At 43.1% G+C, this 17,260-nt stretch overlaps 1 protein-coding gene across 4 annotated transcripts in view; it reads left to right on the top strand.

Annotated features, from left to right (window-relative positions):
* The window catches only part of LOC123952300 (contactin-associated protein-like 3), a 210,634-nt gene that overhangs the window by 167,562 nt on the left and 25,812 nt on the right, over positions 1 to 17,260 (top strand). For all 4 annotated transcript variants that reach the window (XM_046021655.1, XM_046021654.1, XM_046021657.1 and 1 more), the window contains 3 exons: positions 1,578 to 1,778; positions 4,994 to 5,150; positions 11,390 to 11,517. In XM_046021655.1, coding sequence (XP_045877611.1) covers positions 1,578 to 1,778; positions 4,994 to 5,150; positions 11,390 to 11,517 — 486 coding nt within the window. The remainder of the gene's footprint in view (positions 1 to 1,577; positions 1,779 to 4,993; positions 5,151 to 11,389; positions 11,518 to 17,260) is intronic.

Here is a 17,260-nt window from a genome sequence, read left to right as displayed (position 1 = left end):
TGCAGGAGCCCCTCAGGCACAGCGTTTCTCTTTGTGCCATAAACCATGCACGTAAATGACCCTCCGGCATTAGAACCCATGAGTCCCTGAGCCCAGCCCCTGACTTCTCCTTTGGCGCTCTTAACCACCTTTCGTCTGGTGGAAGAAACCCTGACCGTGAATGTGAGTAGGTAATTGCAAAAAATAACACCAGGTCCATTTAAGAAATTTTCCAGAAAAATGTTGAAATATAAAATGTCTGGTGAAGACATGATTGGGGGGGGGAGGGGGAGAAAAACCTGTGGGATTCAAGTTGCTATAGGAACACTTAGAGCCCCTTAAATGAGTGAAGAGAGGGGATGATCTATGAAGCCTTTTCTCCCTGACTGAATGAATGACTGTGTTAGTCATGCTGACTCACAGTCTGCCCCTGTCCCTGCTGGATTTTGCATATTTGGCGATGTTTTTCATAGGCTTTGAGCTATGGCCCCTGGGAATTCTCTGCTCTGGGTCTCTGACTATATTCGATGGGTCCGTGAGCACGAGTGGGGCTGTTGGGTTTTTCCTGGGGCAGGATGGGGAGGGCCGGGCAGGGAGGGCTCTGAGGGTTCCTGGTAACATCATTTTGATTTTTTAACCTCGTTTAGGTCTTAACCACTAAAAGTAATAAGAACAAACCTCCCGTGACTGTTTCCAGCCCCTATAATTTGGAAATATGTCGACTGATCATTTCTGTACCCCATGCGTGTACCAGAGGATGTTTTATGTGATTTGATGTTATAAACGAAGTTGGGGTAGGACAATGTGAGGCCAGCCTTTTGGCCCCTGAACCATGGCCCTTTTACACTGTGGGAGGAGCCAGGTGTTGGAAGGTAAAAGAAGGGGAGATCTTTCTCTTCTGTTTGAAACACCGTGGAGAGCTCATCTATTGTTTTTAAGTCTCTTCTAAAAGTATGGGTAATCATGGAACAGAAGCAGGTCAGAATTTGCCAGCAGACATTAGTGTGTCATGTTCCCGACGGGAATGGTCATATTAGCGACTCAGCAGGAACCTCGTTTGGGGCTGGGCACTGAATGAGATGCTGACACACGATCAGTCAATTTTTGTCAAAAACACTGGCTTCCTATCGTTTTGCATGATCATGTGAGCTGCTTATTCCCTTCACGTGTCTCTTATGCATTTCTTTGATTACCAGAGGAAAAAATGCTCAGTCCAGTGAAGAGTAATATGTATATTAATATAAGGGTATATACACACACAGTAAAAACTTAGCTTTCTTCTTACAGTGATGGAAAGACATAAATTAAAGGACAAAACATTTTATTTATAACTTTGAATATTATAGCGCAGAATTTTAAGAATTGGCCCCCTGACAGTGCTGGCTGCATTCAGGGTAACATGAGTTCCAATAAAGAGAGTCCCCATTCCTGACAGTTTAACAGGGTCCCTTATGCTGACTCCAACGTCAAACAGACCTGATAGCTACAAACATTAAAACCCTAATTCAGATAAAAGAGGCTTCCGACTTTCACATTATGTTTAGCTGCTCCAACCTAGTCACAGTCGCTTTCTCCCTCCCAACCCTGTTTCTGCCCAGAGGACACCACCTGGACCTCGGTACAGCACAATGGCTCCCAGCTGGCCAAGGTCAAAAGCTCAAATGGAGAAAGCCCCCAGCCCGTGTTTTTTAAGTACACAGCCAGCCCGGACCAGCTGCAAGCCATCATGGACGATGCGGACAACTGCCGACAGGAGCTGGTCCTGCACTGCAAGAAGTCGAGGCTGTCAGCTGGCCGCGGTGAGTAGTGGGAGTCCCTCGCCATCGTGGGCTGCCATGCCCGCCGGTGGCAGGGGCCTGACCCAGGTGCTCATGTCGCGATCGGGACGTTACAGAGATGCTTTTCCTCAGAGTAAAGAGCGAGGTCCGTATGTGTGGCTCCTCGCTCAAAGCAGAGAACGAGCTGGGAAGTCTCTTCCCAGACTCAAGTGAGCGACGGATCAATGAAAGCCTCCTCACGAGGCCGTCGGAACGTTGGGTCCTCAGCCACCATGAAGGGCGGCCACACCTCCATAATGTTCGGTCTTAGACAGATGGGGGACAGCATGTGTGGCTTAGTTATCTGGAGATTCTTCATCATGGTCTGAGTGTGATTAGTCTCTCGGGTCATCATTAATAGGGAGCCATGTCAGTATCACACAGTTCTCTCACACAGCACACCGGCCAGTGGCTCATTCTTCATAGCGCTACTATTCTTGAAAATTCTATTTTTTGTTTTGTATTTTCTTCCTTTGAAATACCTCATTTTGTCAGAAAGGTAGTCAGGATCCTCTGAGCTCAGGGTCCGAGCTGCCGCTCAGCAGCCGAGGGGTGCATCTCCCCAAGACTTTCACGCTAAGACACTAACCTCGCCAGGACCAAACTGCACAACGTCGATGAAATGCATAAAGCAAATGCTGTTCATTGGCCTCGCTCCAGTGAGTGGAATGCATAGTTAGTGCTAGGGGCTTAGTGTTGTTGTGACTGGGTTCCTGCCAAACACATGAGCGAGCTAAACTGGCTTGCTCCCAGGAGAGAGAAAGCAGCCTCTGGGGGAGGAGCTCAGGGTAGGTTGGGCTGCTGGAGCAGGGAAAGAGGAAAAGGCAGAGCAGTGTAGATGCCAGGAACTAGCAGGGTCGGAAAGCAAAACCCCCTTGAATATGGAAGCAAACTTGTGCGTGCTGGTGTGTGGTCTGTCCCACAGCCTGGACACACCGCCCGGGTCTGTAAAGAATCCCCACGCAGAGGACGGGCCTCTCCTGACCTGATTCGCAAGTGATCCCTCGGCTGTGCTCCCTCCCACAGCAGTAAATAACGCACCCACAGCAGTAAATAACGCAGCCACAGCCACGACCAAACTGAGGCTTTAACTGGGGTTGGGGTGGAGACGAACAAGGGACTTCGTTAACTACACAGGCTGGAGGCTGCACTTCCGTGGGCTGCTGCTGGAGAACTTGTACAAACCTCGTTAAGACGGACGCAGTCCAGCCTGTGATCCCAGCAGCCCTTCATTATGGTGCAGGTGAGGCCTAACACTGTCGCCTGACACTTGAAAGGGTTGCACTGCTTCACGGTGTGTCATCCACGCACACGAATGGGCAGCAAGAAGCCTTCCCCAGGAGCCCTCAGTGGAATGTTGCCATGGAAAACCACCCTAGGCGGCTGCTGCCTGCAGAGCAGGGAGCTTAAGAGTGTCATGGAGAGGACTGGGAATGGGAATGTCAGTCAGAATCGAGTTTTTCCCCCCAAGAATTCCCCTGTGTTCAAATCCTCAGTTGTTATCAGCTCACCGGGGTTTATCATGAGAGGAGAGGAGGCGGAGCTGGGGCCTAAGTGTCGCAGGCCCTGGCTCGTTTTTCAGCTCTCATTAGGTTCCCACGGCCTTTGCCTGCAGTGGCTGGTAGGTCTCTATGCTGCCCATGGTTTCAGGGGCTGCGGTTCTGGGGGCCTAAGAGGGAGCTCAAGGAGGGCAAGTGCTGATTCCAGGAGACTGTTTGGTCTCCATGCCATGAGCATTAATGTCCCTGAGGATTACTCTTCTGGCCAGAGTGGAGGACGGCCAGCCAGGGACTCAGGTGCCGGAGGTGTGGGGATCCCTGTTCCCTTTCCCTTCAGCCTCTTCTTCCTTTTTGCATTGTTCTTAATGATCCTTCTGCAAATTCTCTGGATTGCTCCAAGAAACCTTGAATGGAGCCAAATGCATTCTGTACCTTGAACAACACTTGCTGGTTCCTACTTGATAGAGGAAATGAGAAATTCAGATGTAAACAAACAATTGTGCATCTGTGGGCAATGACTTTTTGCTCCCCCATCTATGAAAAGGATGTTGAGTAATCCTGTGTTTAAAATGGTGTTTGAAAAAGTATCTGTTGAGTGGAAAAGCTCTTCTACCCCCTACAGATATGTTTCAACACACGGAGGGGAAAAACCAAACATTGCCCACATTGATTTCTTGGCGCACATCTCACCCAGCAGGCCTGTGGTGGGTGGTAATGAGTGTGGCCCATGTGCGCCTGCTGGGAGGCTGTGGGCAGCAGGTGAAGGCTCATCGAACAGGGAGCCATAACGAACGGTGGCAGCTGTAAGTTAGGGAGAAGGTGGGATGTGTTCCAGACTCCCGGTGGGGGCCGGGTGGGGACAACCTGAGGGTTTGAGGGAGGGAGCATGCTGACACAGACATCGCGGGCAGCTGATGGAGGTCACTTCCATTTCCCCTGCTCTCTCTCTGTTTATGAGGCACTGTTCCCCTCCACCCTCCCGAGGGCCCTTCTTCCCTGTCACCCTCACCCTGCATGTCTGTCCTGGGGCCTCAGCAGAGGACACAGCCCAGTAGAGCTGAGGTGGCCTCTGGCCCTGTTGGAGCATTTGAGCATTGAGCTAAACTGGCCTCAGTTGTCCAGAGCCTAGGACCCGCCTCAGGCATGAGGGAGGCTTGTCAGGCCATGTCTGTGGTTTCCAGATACAAAGCCAATGTGTCAGTACAAGAAGCTCGTTCCTTCAGCAGACTTCAAAGACATGACAAGAGTACAGTGTTTTCGTCCAATAGATAAGAAATCCATATTTTGTCTCATAATACTACATCTTTCAATGACATTTTAGGCTCTCAAACAGCTTTTGGATGCAGTGTACAAATTACTCTGGTTTTTGTTTGTTCCTTTTTTTTTTTAAATGACAGTTCTTTCAGTGTTTTTTCCAAATACATGATGTCATTGGAGTCCTCAAGAGAAATGTGTAGATACCATGCCTGAATGAGTTAGGGACGACTTGCTCGTTTTCTAATTAAAGTAAAACATATGGGGAGAACGTAAGTCTAGACGTGGAAGTATTTCTTAAACCATTGGAAGTCTCTTGGAAATGAGCCTGCTGTGGAGTTAGAGTCTGCTCATCTGTGTTTTAGATGGGGGAGTGAAGGACTATGCTGGGAGGCAGGCAGTGGGGGCAAAGCAGGTGTCACCTTTCTCATACTTGTCTTTCAGATGGAACCCCAGTGAGCTGGTGGGTTGGAAGAACCAATGAGACACACACTTACTGGGGAGGTTCTCTGCCTGGTGCTCAAAAATGTGCTTGTGGATTACAGGGGAACTGCCTTGATTCTCAATATCACTGCAACTGTGATGCTGCCCGGAATGAATGGTGATTTCCATATAATTTCCCTGTGCAAACTGTAATTTTGTGTTGCTTAAACTGTGTAAGTTAGGCAGACATTGGACAAGACAGTTGTAGAAAGGGAACAGATTAAAGTATTCCCCAGCCAGTTCAAGGGGTAAGCTTTGATGTGTACAGTGTAATTAATCCGAGGACTGAGGTGTTAAGGTAGCTATTTCTGTTTACCTATGAGTAACTAATCATGTCCATTTAATTTTTTCCTAATAAGACAAGATAGTAATACCAGATTAATGTTTCCCATTCACTGAAAGTACCATTATCAGAGTTCCTATGGTTAAGTTTAACCTGATAGATACGATGACGGCCCCGTGGCTGACCCCAGCAGGCTTGCTCACCTCCCTCGCTGACAGCTGCATTTTAAAATGGCCTTGTAGGGGAAATCAAACAGGTTCTAGGGTACATAAAATGGGATTATGGGACACAAACCTCTCCCTGTTGTTGGAGGTCTCAGAATGTTTCCAAACCCAGAGAGAAGGTGGAAAGGGACCGACCTTCCAGCTAACCCCCCACATAGCAAGAAATAACTCCCTGAAAACACATGTCCATAGACCTGCCCTCACACAGATCCGGAGTTCAAATTTACATGGTCCTTGGATTAAGTTAGTGTGGCCACAGGTCAGCAGTACCGATGGCTCATTGCAGAAGTATGTGACATTCTTGCTAGAGGCCTGCCCTCCCTGAGGATTCCCACAGATAAAAAAATGCCACCAAACATGAGCTCACAATCAGGGCTATGCAGCCCCAGGGGACAGAAGTGGGAGGCAGAAGAAACCACCGAGTAAACGGATGCCTAAAAATCCCAGATCACAGATACCTTAAGAACATCAGATAAAATAAATGCATGAGCTGTTGGAAAAATAAGGCCTGGGATTGATTGAGAAAGCAACCAGATACTATCAACAAAGGTGATCACATCTTACAAAAGAACCAAATGAACGTTTAGAAATGAAAATATACTCATTGAAATGTAAGATTGTCAGATCAGATACAAGACATGCGAGAGCAGAACACCGGTGAAACGGAAAATGAGTGTAGATAAGTGGCAGGGACTCTAGCCCAGAGCGATGGGCATGGGAGGAAGGAAAGGGGGGACAGGGAGGGGAGAACTGAGGTTGGAGTCAAGTTTCAACAGAGGAGACCGGCTATAATTATGGGCCAAAATAGCTAAGAAGTGGCCAGACTTGAGAAAATACTAGGATACCAGGCAGGATAAATAAGAGTAAATCCATCTGTAGAAGCATCATGCTGAAATCAAGGAAGATTAAAGAGAATGTGAAAGGGAGTGGAGGTGAACAGAAGGTGTCAAAGCAAGGACTGTTGGAGCCAGGCAAGACCCCCTCTGTGGTGCCAGCACTCCCCTCACTGTGCAGCAGTAAGTACCGTAACTGTCCGGTTCCAAGTGTGTCCCCGGCCAAGATACAGGGACACACAGACAGACAGACAGACAGAAGAAATACAACACCAGCCGACTCCAGAAGACAAAGTTTCAAGAATGGTTTTTAAAATGAAAGTGGGTGATCTGGTAAGGAGAGTCCCAGACGCTAGAAGAAACATCAAGGAAAGAAATGTGTAAACTCAGAGGTTAACAGAAACCAGTCATGTGTCAGGTATGTACCATACTGAAACAGGAGGGAGCAGTCCTGTCCAGGAAACAAAATGATTGTGATCAACAGAGGACTACAGCTAGGGTTAGAAATAAGAATATGATTGAACTTAGAAACTTGTTTTGTAGAAGTTTGTCAGCATTAAACGGCTCATAGTGCATGCATTAAGATTTCAAGTGTAAGCACTGAAGGTTAGAAACAGTGTAATATTCAAATCCAAAGAGGGAAGGAAGGAAAAACAGGATTTTAGGAACAGTTAATTCAAAAGAAGGTAGGAAAAAAAGTTAAAAAGGAAGAGGAAACAAGGAGCAACAAAATAACATAAGAATATTATGAGTAATGAGGCACAATAAATGTGACAAAAATAGCCATTTAAATGCAGATAGGTCATTTTGAATTAAAAATAAGTATATCTTGGGGCGCCTGGGTGGCTCAGTGGGTTAAGCCTCTGCCTTTGGCTCACTCAGGTCATGGTCCCAGGGTCCTGGGATCAAGCCCCACATTGGGCTCTCTGCTCAGCAGGGAGCCTGCTTCCCCCCCCTCTCTCTGTCTGCCTCTCTGCCTCCTTGTGATCTCTCTCTCTCTCTTGAATAAATAAAAAATAAAAAATCTTTAAAATAAAAAAATAAAAAATAATAAAAATAAGTATATCTTGTTTGTACACCTAGAAATGTTGAAAGCAAAATCAACTTACCAAGCAAATGTGCACAGAAGTAATTAAAGTTTAAAAGTCTTTTTTTTTTCTTTAAAGATTTTATTTATTTGACAGGGGGAAAGTGTGCCTATGCCCATAAGTGGGGGAAAGGGCAGAGGGAGAGGCAGACTCCCTGCTGAGTGGGGAGCCCAGTGACTTGGGGCTCATCAGAGGACCCTGAGATCATGCATGACCTGAGCCAAAGTCAGATGTTTAACCACTGAGCCATCCAGGTGCCCCCAAATTTTGAAGTCTTAATATAGAAGATATAGATCTTAATATAGATCTAAATATCATGATGATTTTTAATTTCACCAAAAACCCCTAATAATCCTAAATTTGTATGTTTCTAACAAAAATGACCCAAAATATATATAGAAAATAATTGTCTGAATTGAAAGAAGGAATATAAAAATCAACCACTGTAAGGAGAGGTTTAGACATACATCTGTTAGCAACTGGTAAATCAAATGGATGACAATTATTAAGGATATGGAATATTTTTATATGAAATCAATGGTTTGATTTGGTAGGCCCTGAAAATTACAGAATATATAATTTTCTCAGGCACACATGACACATTTTTGCAAACTGATTTTCCTAATGTTTCATAAAGCAAAACCCAAAAAATTTTACAGTAGTTGTTATGGTATGGACAATTTCTCTGCTTACAGGACATTTAGATTAGAAATGAATAGCAGAGGGACAAAAGTAAGGAGGCATTTCAAAGCCACAAATGATTAGAAACAAGGAAATGAAGATGACATTATTCATAGAAAATATGGTTGCCTACCAGGAAAACCCAAGAGGATAGACAGAAATATTATTGAAATTAATGAGGATTTAGTAGGGCTACCCACTGAATCTTAGAATAACTGAATTCCTACAAAGAGCCTATTACTGTAAGAAAATATCATGAATACCACTTGCAAAATCAGCATGAAGACTGTAGATCCTGGAATAAAGATAAAAATATACAGAACTTTTATGTTTTATTATGAGATTATAAGAAGATGTATCTAAATGGAGATATCACACGACTGCCATGAGTAGGAAAAATCAGTATTTTCTTGATCCACTTAATTCCAACAAATTCCAGCCAGTCATTTGCTGAATGTTTGGGATGGTGACGTGCTGGGAAGATGTACGTGGGAAAGCAGTGGTCAATGGCTGTCCTGAAGGTGGAAGCAAGGACGGGAGACTGGCCCTCCAGGACCTGGAGTGTCACAGGACTGCAGGCTCCAAATGGAGGGCATTTGCTGATGGGATCAGCGAAGGGAGCAGCACAGCCCGAGTGAGCCCAGGGGCTTTCAAAACAGGGAGCTCCGGGCGGTGATCATTCCATGGTCCCCAGGCTCGCTTTCTCCAGAACAATTAGGAAACGTGAAAACTGCCCCGGTGTTTGATCTCTGTAGCCTTTCCCAGAACTCAGAAGTCGCAGTGGCTGTGTTGCACCTGTGAAAAAGTGTTCTGTGAAACAGCCAGAGAAAGAAGTGTCTCTAGAGCGCTGGAAACTGAAGACCAAGAGGAAGTGGCCTTGGAAGTCCTGTCACTGAGTGCTCCAGACCTATCGTGAGAATCGTCATACCTAGAGAGCAACACTCCCAACCTTCGGGGAAAAGAGAGAAAATGGAGAGGCAAGGAAAAAAACTGAGATATAACTAAATTCAGCGATTTCAAATGAGTCTGGTGACCCTGGCAATGAATCTCGTCCTACATGAAACGTGGGCATTGGGAATGACCTGTGCTGAGAAAGAATTTTCAGTTCTGAGCTGTTTAAAATTTCCTCAGGTTCAGGAAGTTATTTTTCAAACAACAGAATGAAAAAAAGAACGTATTATAATATCTGCCTTAACACACACAATTACCCATTATGATTTTCCTTCGGTTTTTTGGCAGGGCTTTCTGTACTTTGTCATTGCTAAAAACAATTAAAGTGTAGCTTTTCACTACATTATAAATGATATTTTTAAGTGGTTCTTTAAAATTCAGGGTTATTCAATGAATAACTAATGCTCTTACATTTTCCCTGTAGATGGTCTACCAAAATAGCAATGACAGGAATGAAAATGCTTATTTGTAAGATTTCCTGATGCTTAACACCAGGAATTAAGTTTACTGTGTTAGCCCTACATCTATAACAAACATTTTTTTCAGACTGATTCCCCCCACAATCCACGCCATCTTCCGGCTTGTGACGGACCACCTGTCCTGTCCCAACAAACCAGGTGTTCAGTATTTGGGACGACCTGCCTGTGTGCTTCCAAGCACAGAAATCGCAGGGCCTTACCAAGATAAAGCCCTGGGATTTTGTTCTGTCTGAGTTTTGGAAACCATCTGATTCCAAAAAAATTGTTTCTGAACTTCAGGATATTTAGTTCAAAGTTTTGATATCTTGCTAATATGCACCGGCAGTCACTTTGTTACATTTTTAAAGCAAAATAAAAATGCTAATAATTTTAAGCTTCCTACCTCAAAAGAATATTTTTGATGCCTCAACAGAATTGGACTGATTAACTATTAAGTGATGCAGGGTCTTTTTGAAGCAAAGCTATTAGGCTGAACCATTCGAAATTGCTGGTTGTTTTGACTTGCAAAAATGTCAGTTTCAGATGCTTCCATTTGTATACATCAGAGCGAGTGGGGGCTTTATAATTGTTAGAAACTGAAACTTCCTAGGTTCTACACAGTTGCAGGGCACCTGAAGGATGCATTAGACACACTGTTGTTTGTTCTTTTTTTTTTTTTTTTTTTAAGATTTTATTTATTTGACAGACAGAGATCACAAGCAGGCAGAGAGGCAGGCAGAGAGAGAGGAGGAAGCAGGCTCCCTTCTGGGCAGAGAGCCCAATGCGGGGCTCAATCCCAGGACCCTGGGATCATGACCTGAGCTGAAGGCAGAGGCCTTAACCCCACTGAGCCACCCAGGCACCCCCACTGTTGTTTGTTCTAAATCCAAAGTACATAGGTAATTGAAGCAGGACATAAAAACATGAGCAGCTCACAAGGTGCAGAAGAATCTTCTTTCTTAGCCCAGAGTGCTGGTTGGTGGGACAGCTAGCTTCCTACCAGGACCTCTGGTTCTAGTCTGGTGTTTGTTACATTGGAATCATAGCTATTCAGTCCTAAATATTCACTTACGTGATTTTATTGTATTACAATTATATTTTTGTCATTGTTTATAATATCCACTAGATTCCTTGGGGACACTGATGGTGATTTTTATGCCCTTGCCCCCGACATGCAGGACCTGGCAAGGAGTCATTGTGCACCAAATGTTGGGTGAATGAACAGATAGTGACAGTCACTGGCGAGCTCTTCCTACACATCACCCCATGTATTAACTTTAAGAGCACATTGTATCATACCTTCAGTTTGGTTTAATCAACCTCCTCCTTCTTTCTTTCTTTTTTAATGGATGGCATCAACATGTAAGGAAATACTTAGTAACCACAATAGGAATTTTGGAAAATTGAGTTAAAAAAGAAAAATCTGGGAATTGAACACCTAAATCTTTTCAGTTGGGTAGTTTGGTTTTGTTTTTTTAATGAAGCCAGGCAGATCTTGCACGTGTAAGTTTTGCATTTAAATCTCACAAGATGGCTAGATGGGAAAGGGCAGCAAACTGTTTCATTGCAGGGAAATATAATGTTGTGCTCGCAGTGACGGTGATGATTTCAGCCCTGCCCATTGTTATCTCTGTGGTCACACAGAGGAATAAGGACTCCGATCCTCAGAGACTTATTAAGTATGTTACTATGTCAGAGTTCAGATGAGCCCTTTGATTTCCTTATTGTTACGTATTTGCAAATTTAGCTTACCATGTCTTGCACTGCAGTAAGAGACTATTTGCTCCTTCTCTGGATGTTGTTCAGAATAACGCTAAGGTGGTTGTATTTGTTTTGTAGGACCAGCGACACAGTAGTCCTTTCCCATAAGGAGCACCTGCCAGTCACTCAGGTTGCGATGAGAGACACAGGCCGACCACATTCAGAAGTGGCTTATGCGCTGGGGCCTCTGCTCTGCTCAGGGGACAGTAAGTAGAGGCAAGAGGAACTGTCTTGACCCCTGGAAATACATGTCAGTGTTTTAGGAGACATGTAGCTGCCTGTGTCCGTAAAAACACCGTCTATCCTAATACTCTGCATTTCATTAGGAATGTGTTAACTTACAAAAGAAGTGTGCATCGGCATTGTGCTTGAGAAAAAAATGAGGAATATTGTATTACCTTCGGAATGTGTGTCCTCTGTGTAGTATTTGAGTTGGACTATTGCTGTGAATGTTGGTGGGATGATCTGAAACACTGATCACCCAGTCAGCAAAATCTAGTGATTTGATAATTAATTCATTGGAGTAAGTATTGGCTGAGTGATGAGATGCCTAAAAGTGGTAAGATACTGAGATACAGGGTGACGGAAACCATCACGTGCCTGTTCATTGTCACCCTCTGACAGTTTGTGAACCTCAGTTGTCCTAACTGTCCTCACCCTTCCCACTGCATGTGGATTTCTTTGAAGCCTTCCCTTTCCCAAACTAACTGAAATAGAGTGGATCCACTCTACCTTTAATTTACTTCTTTCTAATCCCTTTTGAATATATTCTCTTCAAGCCTTCTCCTCCATCCCTAAAAACTGCCTTTCCCAGGCATCAGTAAAGCTCGAACCCGGCTAAACCCACACTCTGTTCTCAGGCGGCGTCAGACCTGACTTTGGCCTGCTGTCCTCATTCACTCTGATTCACGTCTTTGTTCAGCTGCCAGCTTACCCACAAAAGTCTGGGTTTTCCCTCCTTCCTTCCCCCTGCCAGTGGCATCCTGTTGTTGTGTCCCCGGCCTGCGTCCTCAGCCCTCCATCTCTCTGCTCTCCAGAGGTGAGCTGTTCCCAACAGGCTCGTGGCTTTAAATCCCACATTGAGGTCAATGATTCTGCCATCGCTATACCCCAGGCCGTCTCCCTGCACTCCCACCCCTGCCATCCAGCTGCTTAGGCTGTACCTCTCTGCCTCGGTAGGCATTTCAGAACAGTTTGTCCAAAAGAAGAAAAAAAAAAAGTGTTTCCACGACAACCTTCCCCAACTCAGGGCATGGCAACTCCATGCTTCCATTAGCTTAGACGGAAAATGTAACCGCCACTCATAACTTCTTTCCTCTCTTAACACACATTGGACTCATTCACAAATACAAATCGTATTGCTTTGAACTTCAAAACTGGATCCAGCGCCCCCCTCCAAGTGGCTTGAGTGGCCTGCTTGCAGCTGCTTCTTCTCATTTAGCAGAGATGCCACAGAATGGCCAGAGGGAAAAGTCAGGCACGTCAGTCCTCTGGCCCAGACTCTCCAGTGGCAAAATTCAACAGGCCAAAATTCAACATCTACCAAGGCTGTGGTGGCCAACCCTTCCTGGGGCCGCATAGGAGATGTTGCCATGTGGAGAAATCCTGGCATTTCTCAGCCTTGCCTTTGAGAAAAAGGAAGTTTCCTACATCACATGACAAAAATATTGAGAGGTGGATAGTCACAGTCTAAAGAACATATGAACGTGCCTCGATGGATGATAGTACGAAGAGTTGTTCTTCCCACTCATGACCTTAGACTGCAGACCACACTCTGTGTCCGGATAGGATGAACTAAGCGTGCCCACCCCATCTCTCCCATGAGTTCCCTATGAAACCTGGGCAGAATGCCTGAAACAGTTATCTCAGGGCTCTGGGAAGCCAGCAGTGGCAAGGAGGAGAAACCAGAAGGCATCATTTATTTTTCCCTCCAACATCTGTCGGTCAACCCAGATGTGGGCACTGGATCACGGACAGAGAGGTTCCAGGAGAAGCCCTTGAGCCCTGCTAGAGGCTGGAACAGAACGTTCTTAACTCTCAGGGAATGCAGGAATCCCATTTCCCTCTTTTTCTATCCAGGCAGACCCATGATGATAGCAGCAGAAGCTGCCCAGGGAATGCACAAGAGCAGGACTTCAGAAGGGGACTTTTGCTCTGCATAGGGCAGCTGTGGCTCAGAGATGGTGGGAAGATTCCTCTTATTTTTGTTTTCTTCCTCCACTCACCTGTCGCTTGGCAATGGACCAGGTACAGTTGCATAGGAGAGCACTACAAAGCAGTCTCAGTAGAGTCTGTTTTCCAGTTCCATGACTGACAAGGGAGACCAGGGGACCAGAAAGTACCTAGAAGAACAGAGGGAGGCAGCCGTTCAGGAAAGCATACTATATGTTGTTCACGAAGTCCTGGGTTCATCCTGGAGTGACACATGCATGGATCCGGTCCTAACTGTAGACCCAAGAGGTTGAGAACTGAATGGAGAGTCGACAACACAAGACCCAGGCTGGCACTGGGTCTTGCACAAGTGAGGCAGAGCTGAGTTGTGCTGCAAAGGCTTTGGAAACTGGACTGCCATTAGAGAAGGCCCACAGAAGGCAGGTTGCAATGTGTGACCAGATCCTAAGTAGGCCAAGTGCCTGCAAAAAAAAACCTAAATAAATTAAAAACAAAAAATAAAATTTGTATATGTGTGTGTGTGTGTGTGTGTGTGTGTATGAAATCAACATGCTCCATAACATTTAAACAAAGCCAAGAATTTAATAATATAATATTTAAAATATCTAGGAAGTCATCCAAAATTACTTAGCACAAGGAACCAGAAAAATCTAAGCTGGCTTAGGAAAATATAGCCAACAGATACTAAGGCAACTGTGACACAGTGGTTAGAATGAATTGATAAAGAGTTTAAAACAGCTATTACATAAGAACTCTAACAAGTAATCATAAACACTTTTGTAGCAAATAGAAAAAGAACACTTCACCAAAGAAATAGATATCTAAAGAGCTAAATAAAACTTTAGAACTGAAAAATATGAAACTGAAATAAAAGATGTCCTGGGTGGGCCAAATAGTGGATCTGAGATGAGACAGTCATTGGCCTTAATGATGGGAATGACTCATCTGATCAAAAGAAAGAAAAAATCTAAAAATGAACATGGCCTCAGGGAACTCTGAGTCAACAACAAAAGATCTAACATTCATGTAATTGAGCATCCAGAAGCAGACAGAATAGTGTGGTGCTGAAAAAAAAAAATGGAAAAAAAAAGGTTGAAAATTGTCCAAGTTTGGCAAAAAACAGACTTGAGAAGCTGAATGAACTTGAAACAGGATAAACTCAAATTCACCTTCAGACTCATCATTATCAAACTGCTGAAAACAAAGGCTATGAAGAATTTTTTGAAATCAACCAGAGAGAAGAGTGATGCATCAATTTGTAGGTGAACACCTACTCATATGGCTGTAACTTTCTCATTAGAAATATGGAAGCCAGGAAGGAAGTAGCAAAACATTTCTCAAGGGCTAAAAGTAAAGAACTGTCAGTCTGGAATTCCATATTCAGCAAAAACCTCCTTCAGGGACGAAGATTAAGAAATTCTCAGATGAAGGAAAGCTAAAAGCATTCGTTACCAGAAGATACTTTAAAAGACATTCTAAAGGAAGATTCAGACAGAAGGGAAATGATACCACAAGGAAATTTGGGACCTCGGGGGTATAAAATCAGCATGAGAAATGGTAAATATCAGGGTACATATAACAGATATTCTCCTGTTGAGTTATTTTAAATATACCTGTGGCTGAAAGCAAAAAATACAACATTATTTTATAGAGCTCTTAATTTGTACAGATGGAATACATTTGGCAGCAATAAATAAAGGGGACTCAGTAAACTGACAGAATTGTTGGCAAGATTTTGACATATGAGTCCAAGTGGTTAAACTGTAGATTTTGAGCAGACTCTGTAAAGGTAAGTGTATATACTGTCACTCCTAAAATAACCAACCAAGGAACTGGTATAGACAAACAAAAATAGAATACTAAAAAATGTTTAACCCCAAAGAAGACAGAAAAGAACAAAAAAGCCCAAGAAACAGGAAAAAATAATAAAATGATAAAACTAAATTAAACTTGTCAACATTTATATTTAATATGAATGGTCTAAACAAACCAGTTAAAGGACAGATGGTTATGACTCAACTATGTACTTTGTATAAGAAACTCACTTCAAATATAATGATATCACAAGTTTAAAAAGAGGAACAGGGAAAGATATACTACACAAAACCTAATTGAAAGAAAGCTGGAGTTTCTGTATTAAAGTTTTTGCTTGAAAGCATAGAAAATTAATAGATACAAAAAGCGATTAAGAAGACATGAGACTCTTAAATGTGTACACTGATAACTGACCTTCAAAATACATAAAGCAACAACCAACAGGATGGAAAGGGGAAGTAGGCAAAATCACAATCATAATTAAAGAATCCAATACTCCTCTCTCATTAATCTTTGGAACTAATGGGGGGAAACAAGCAAAGTGTACATAAAACCTAATGTCACCACAAAGCAACAGAATTTAATTGACATTTATGGAACACCCTACCAACAGTAAAATACACATTCTTTTAAATTGCACATGGATACACCATATTCTGTGTCACAAAACAAACTTGAGCACATACCAAATAAATCACACAAAAATACATTCCCTGACATAAATGAATTAAATAGAAACAAAGAACAAAGAGAGTGAGAAAGTCTCCAAACACTTAGAAATTAAACACCAAACTACTAAATATTAAATGAGTCAAGGAGGTCTCAACAGACATTATAAAATATATTGATCTGAATGAAAAGGAAAATACAACATACCAAAAATGGTGGGAGGCAGTTATGTCAGTGCTTGGAGAGATAATAATAGCATTAAATGCTTGTATTATGAAAGAAAAAGATCTCAACCAAATGATTTAAGCTTTTATCATAAGAAATTAGAAAAAGAAGAAAAATAATTCAAAATAGCAGAAGGAAGGAAATAATAAAGATAAGAAATCAATTAAAGGCAGAGATCTATAAAAACAAAATATTTGTAAAAGAACAATAAAATAGATAAATCTCTAGCAAAATTGTTGAGAGAGAGAGAAGAGAAATATTACCAATATGAGTAGTGAAAGCTGGAGTATCACTACAGACCCTACAGACATCAATAGAATAATAATGGCATACCACAAACAACTCTACACCTGTCAGTTCTCCAATGTAGATAAAACAGACTAATTCTTTGAGAACCACTAACTACTAAAACTCACTCAAGATAAATTGAACAACTAGTAGAGACCTAGAAGTATTGATGGAATTGAATTCAGTCGGAGATGACTTCACTGGTGAGCTCCACCAAAGAGATAACACCATGTTTACACAATCTCTTTCAGCAAATAGCAGAGGAAATTCTTTCTAACATTTTAGGAGGGCCCAACTTTGCCCCGATACCCAAACTAGACAAAGAAAATGCAAAAAAAAAAAAAATTAAGACAGAGATAACTACGAACAGCATCATTACAGATACATATGCAAAAATCCTCAACTACATTAGCAAAAAATCCAGGAACATTAAAAGAATAACACACCGTTGTCAACTGGGGTTTACCCAGGACACAAGGCTGATTCAGTGCAGTTGACCCCGGAACAACATGGGTCTGAACTGGGCAGGTCTGCTTATGTGCAGATTTTTTTCAATAAATACAGTACCATCCTGTACATGTGTTTTCTCTTCCTTGTGATTTTCTTAATAATATTTTGTTTTCTCCAGCTCACTGTATTGTAAGAATACAGTATATAATACTATAACATGCAAAGTGTGTGTTAATCAAATGTTGATGCTTCTTGGTAAGGTGTCCAGTCAACCTGTCCAGTAAACTATTAGTAGTTAAGTTTTTGGAGGGTCCAAAGTTACATGTGAAT

Source organism: Meles meles, chromosome 10, assembly GCF_922984935.1.
Source record: "Meles meles chromosome 10, mMelMel3.1 paternal haplotype, whole genome shotgun sequence".
Lineage (NCBI taxonomy): Eukaryota > Metazoa > Chordata > Mammalia > Carnivora > Mustelidae > Meles > Meles meles.
Note: the sequence above shows the minus strand (reverse complement) of the source record. Positions and strands in the feature narration are given on the sequence as shown.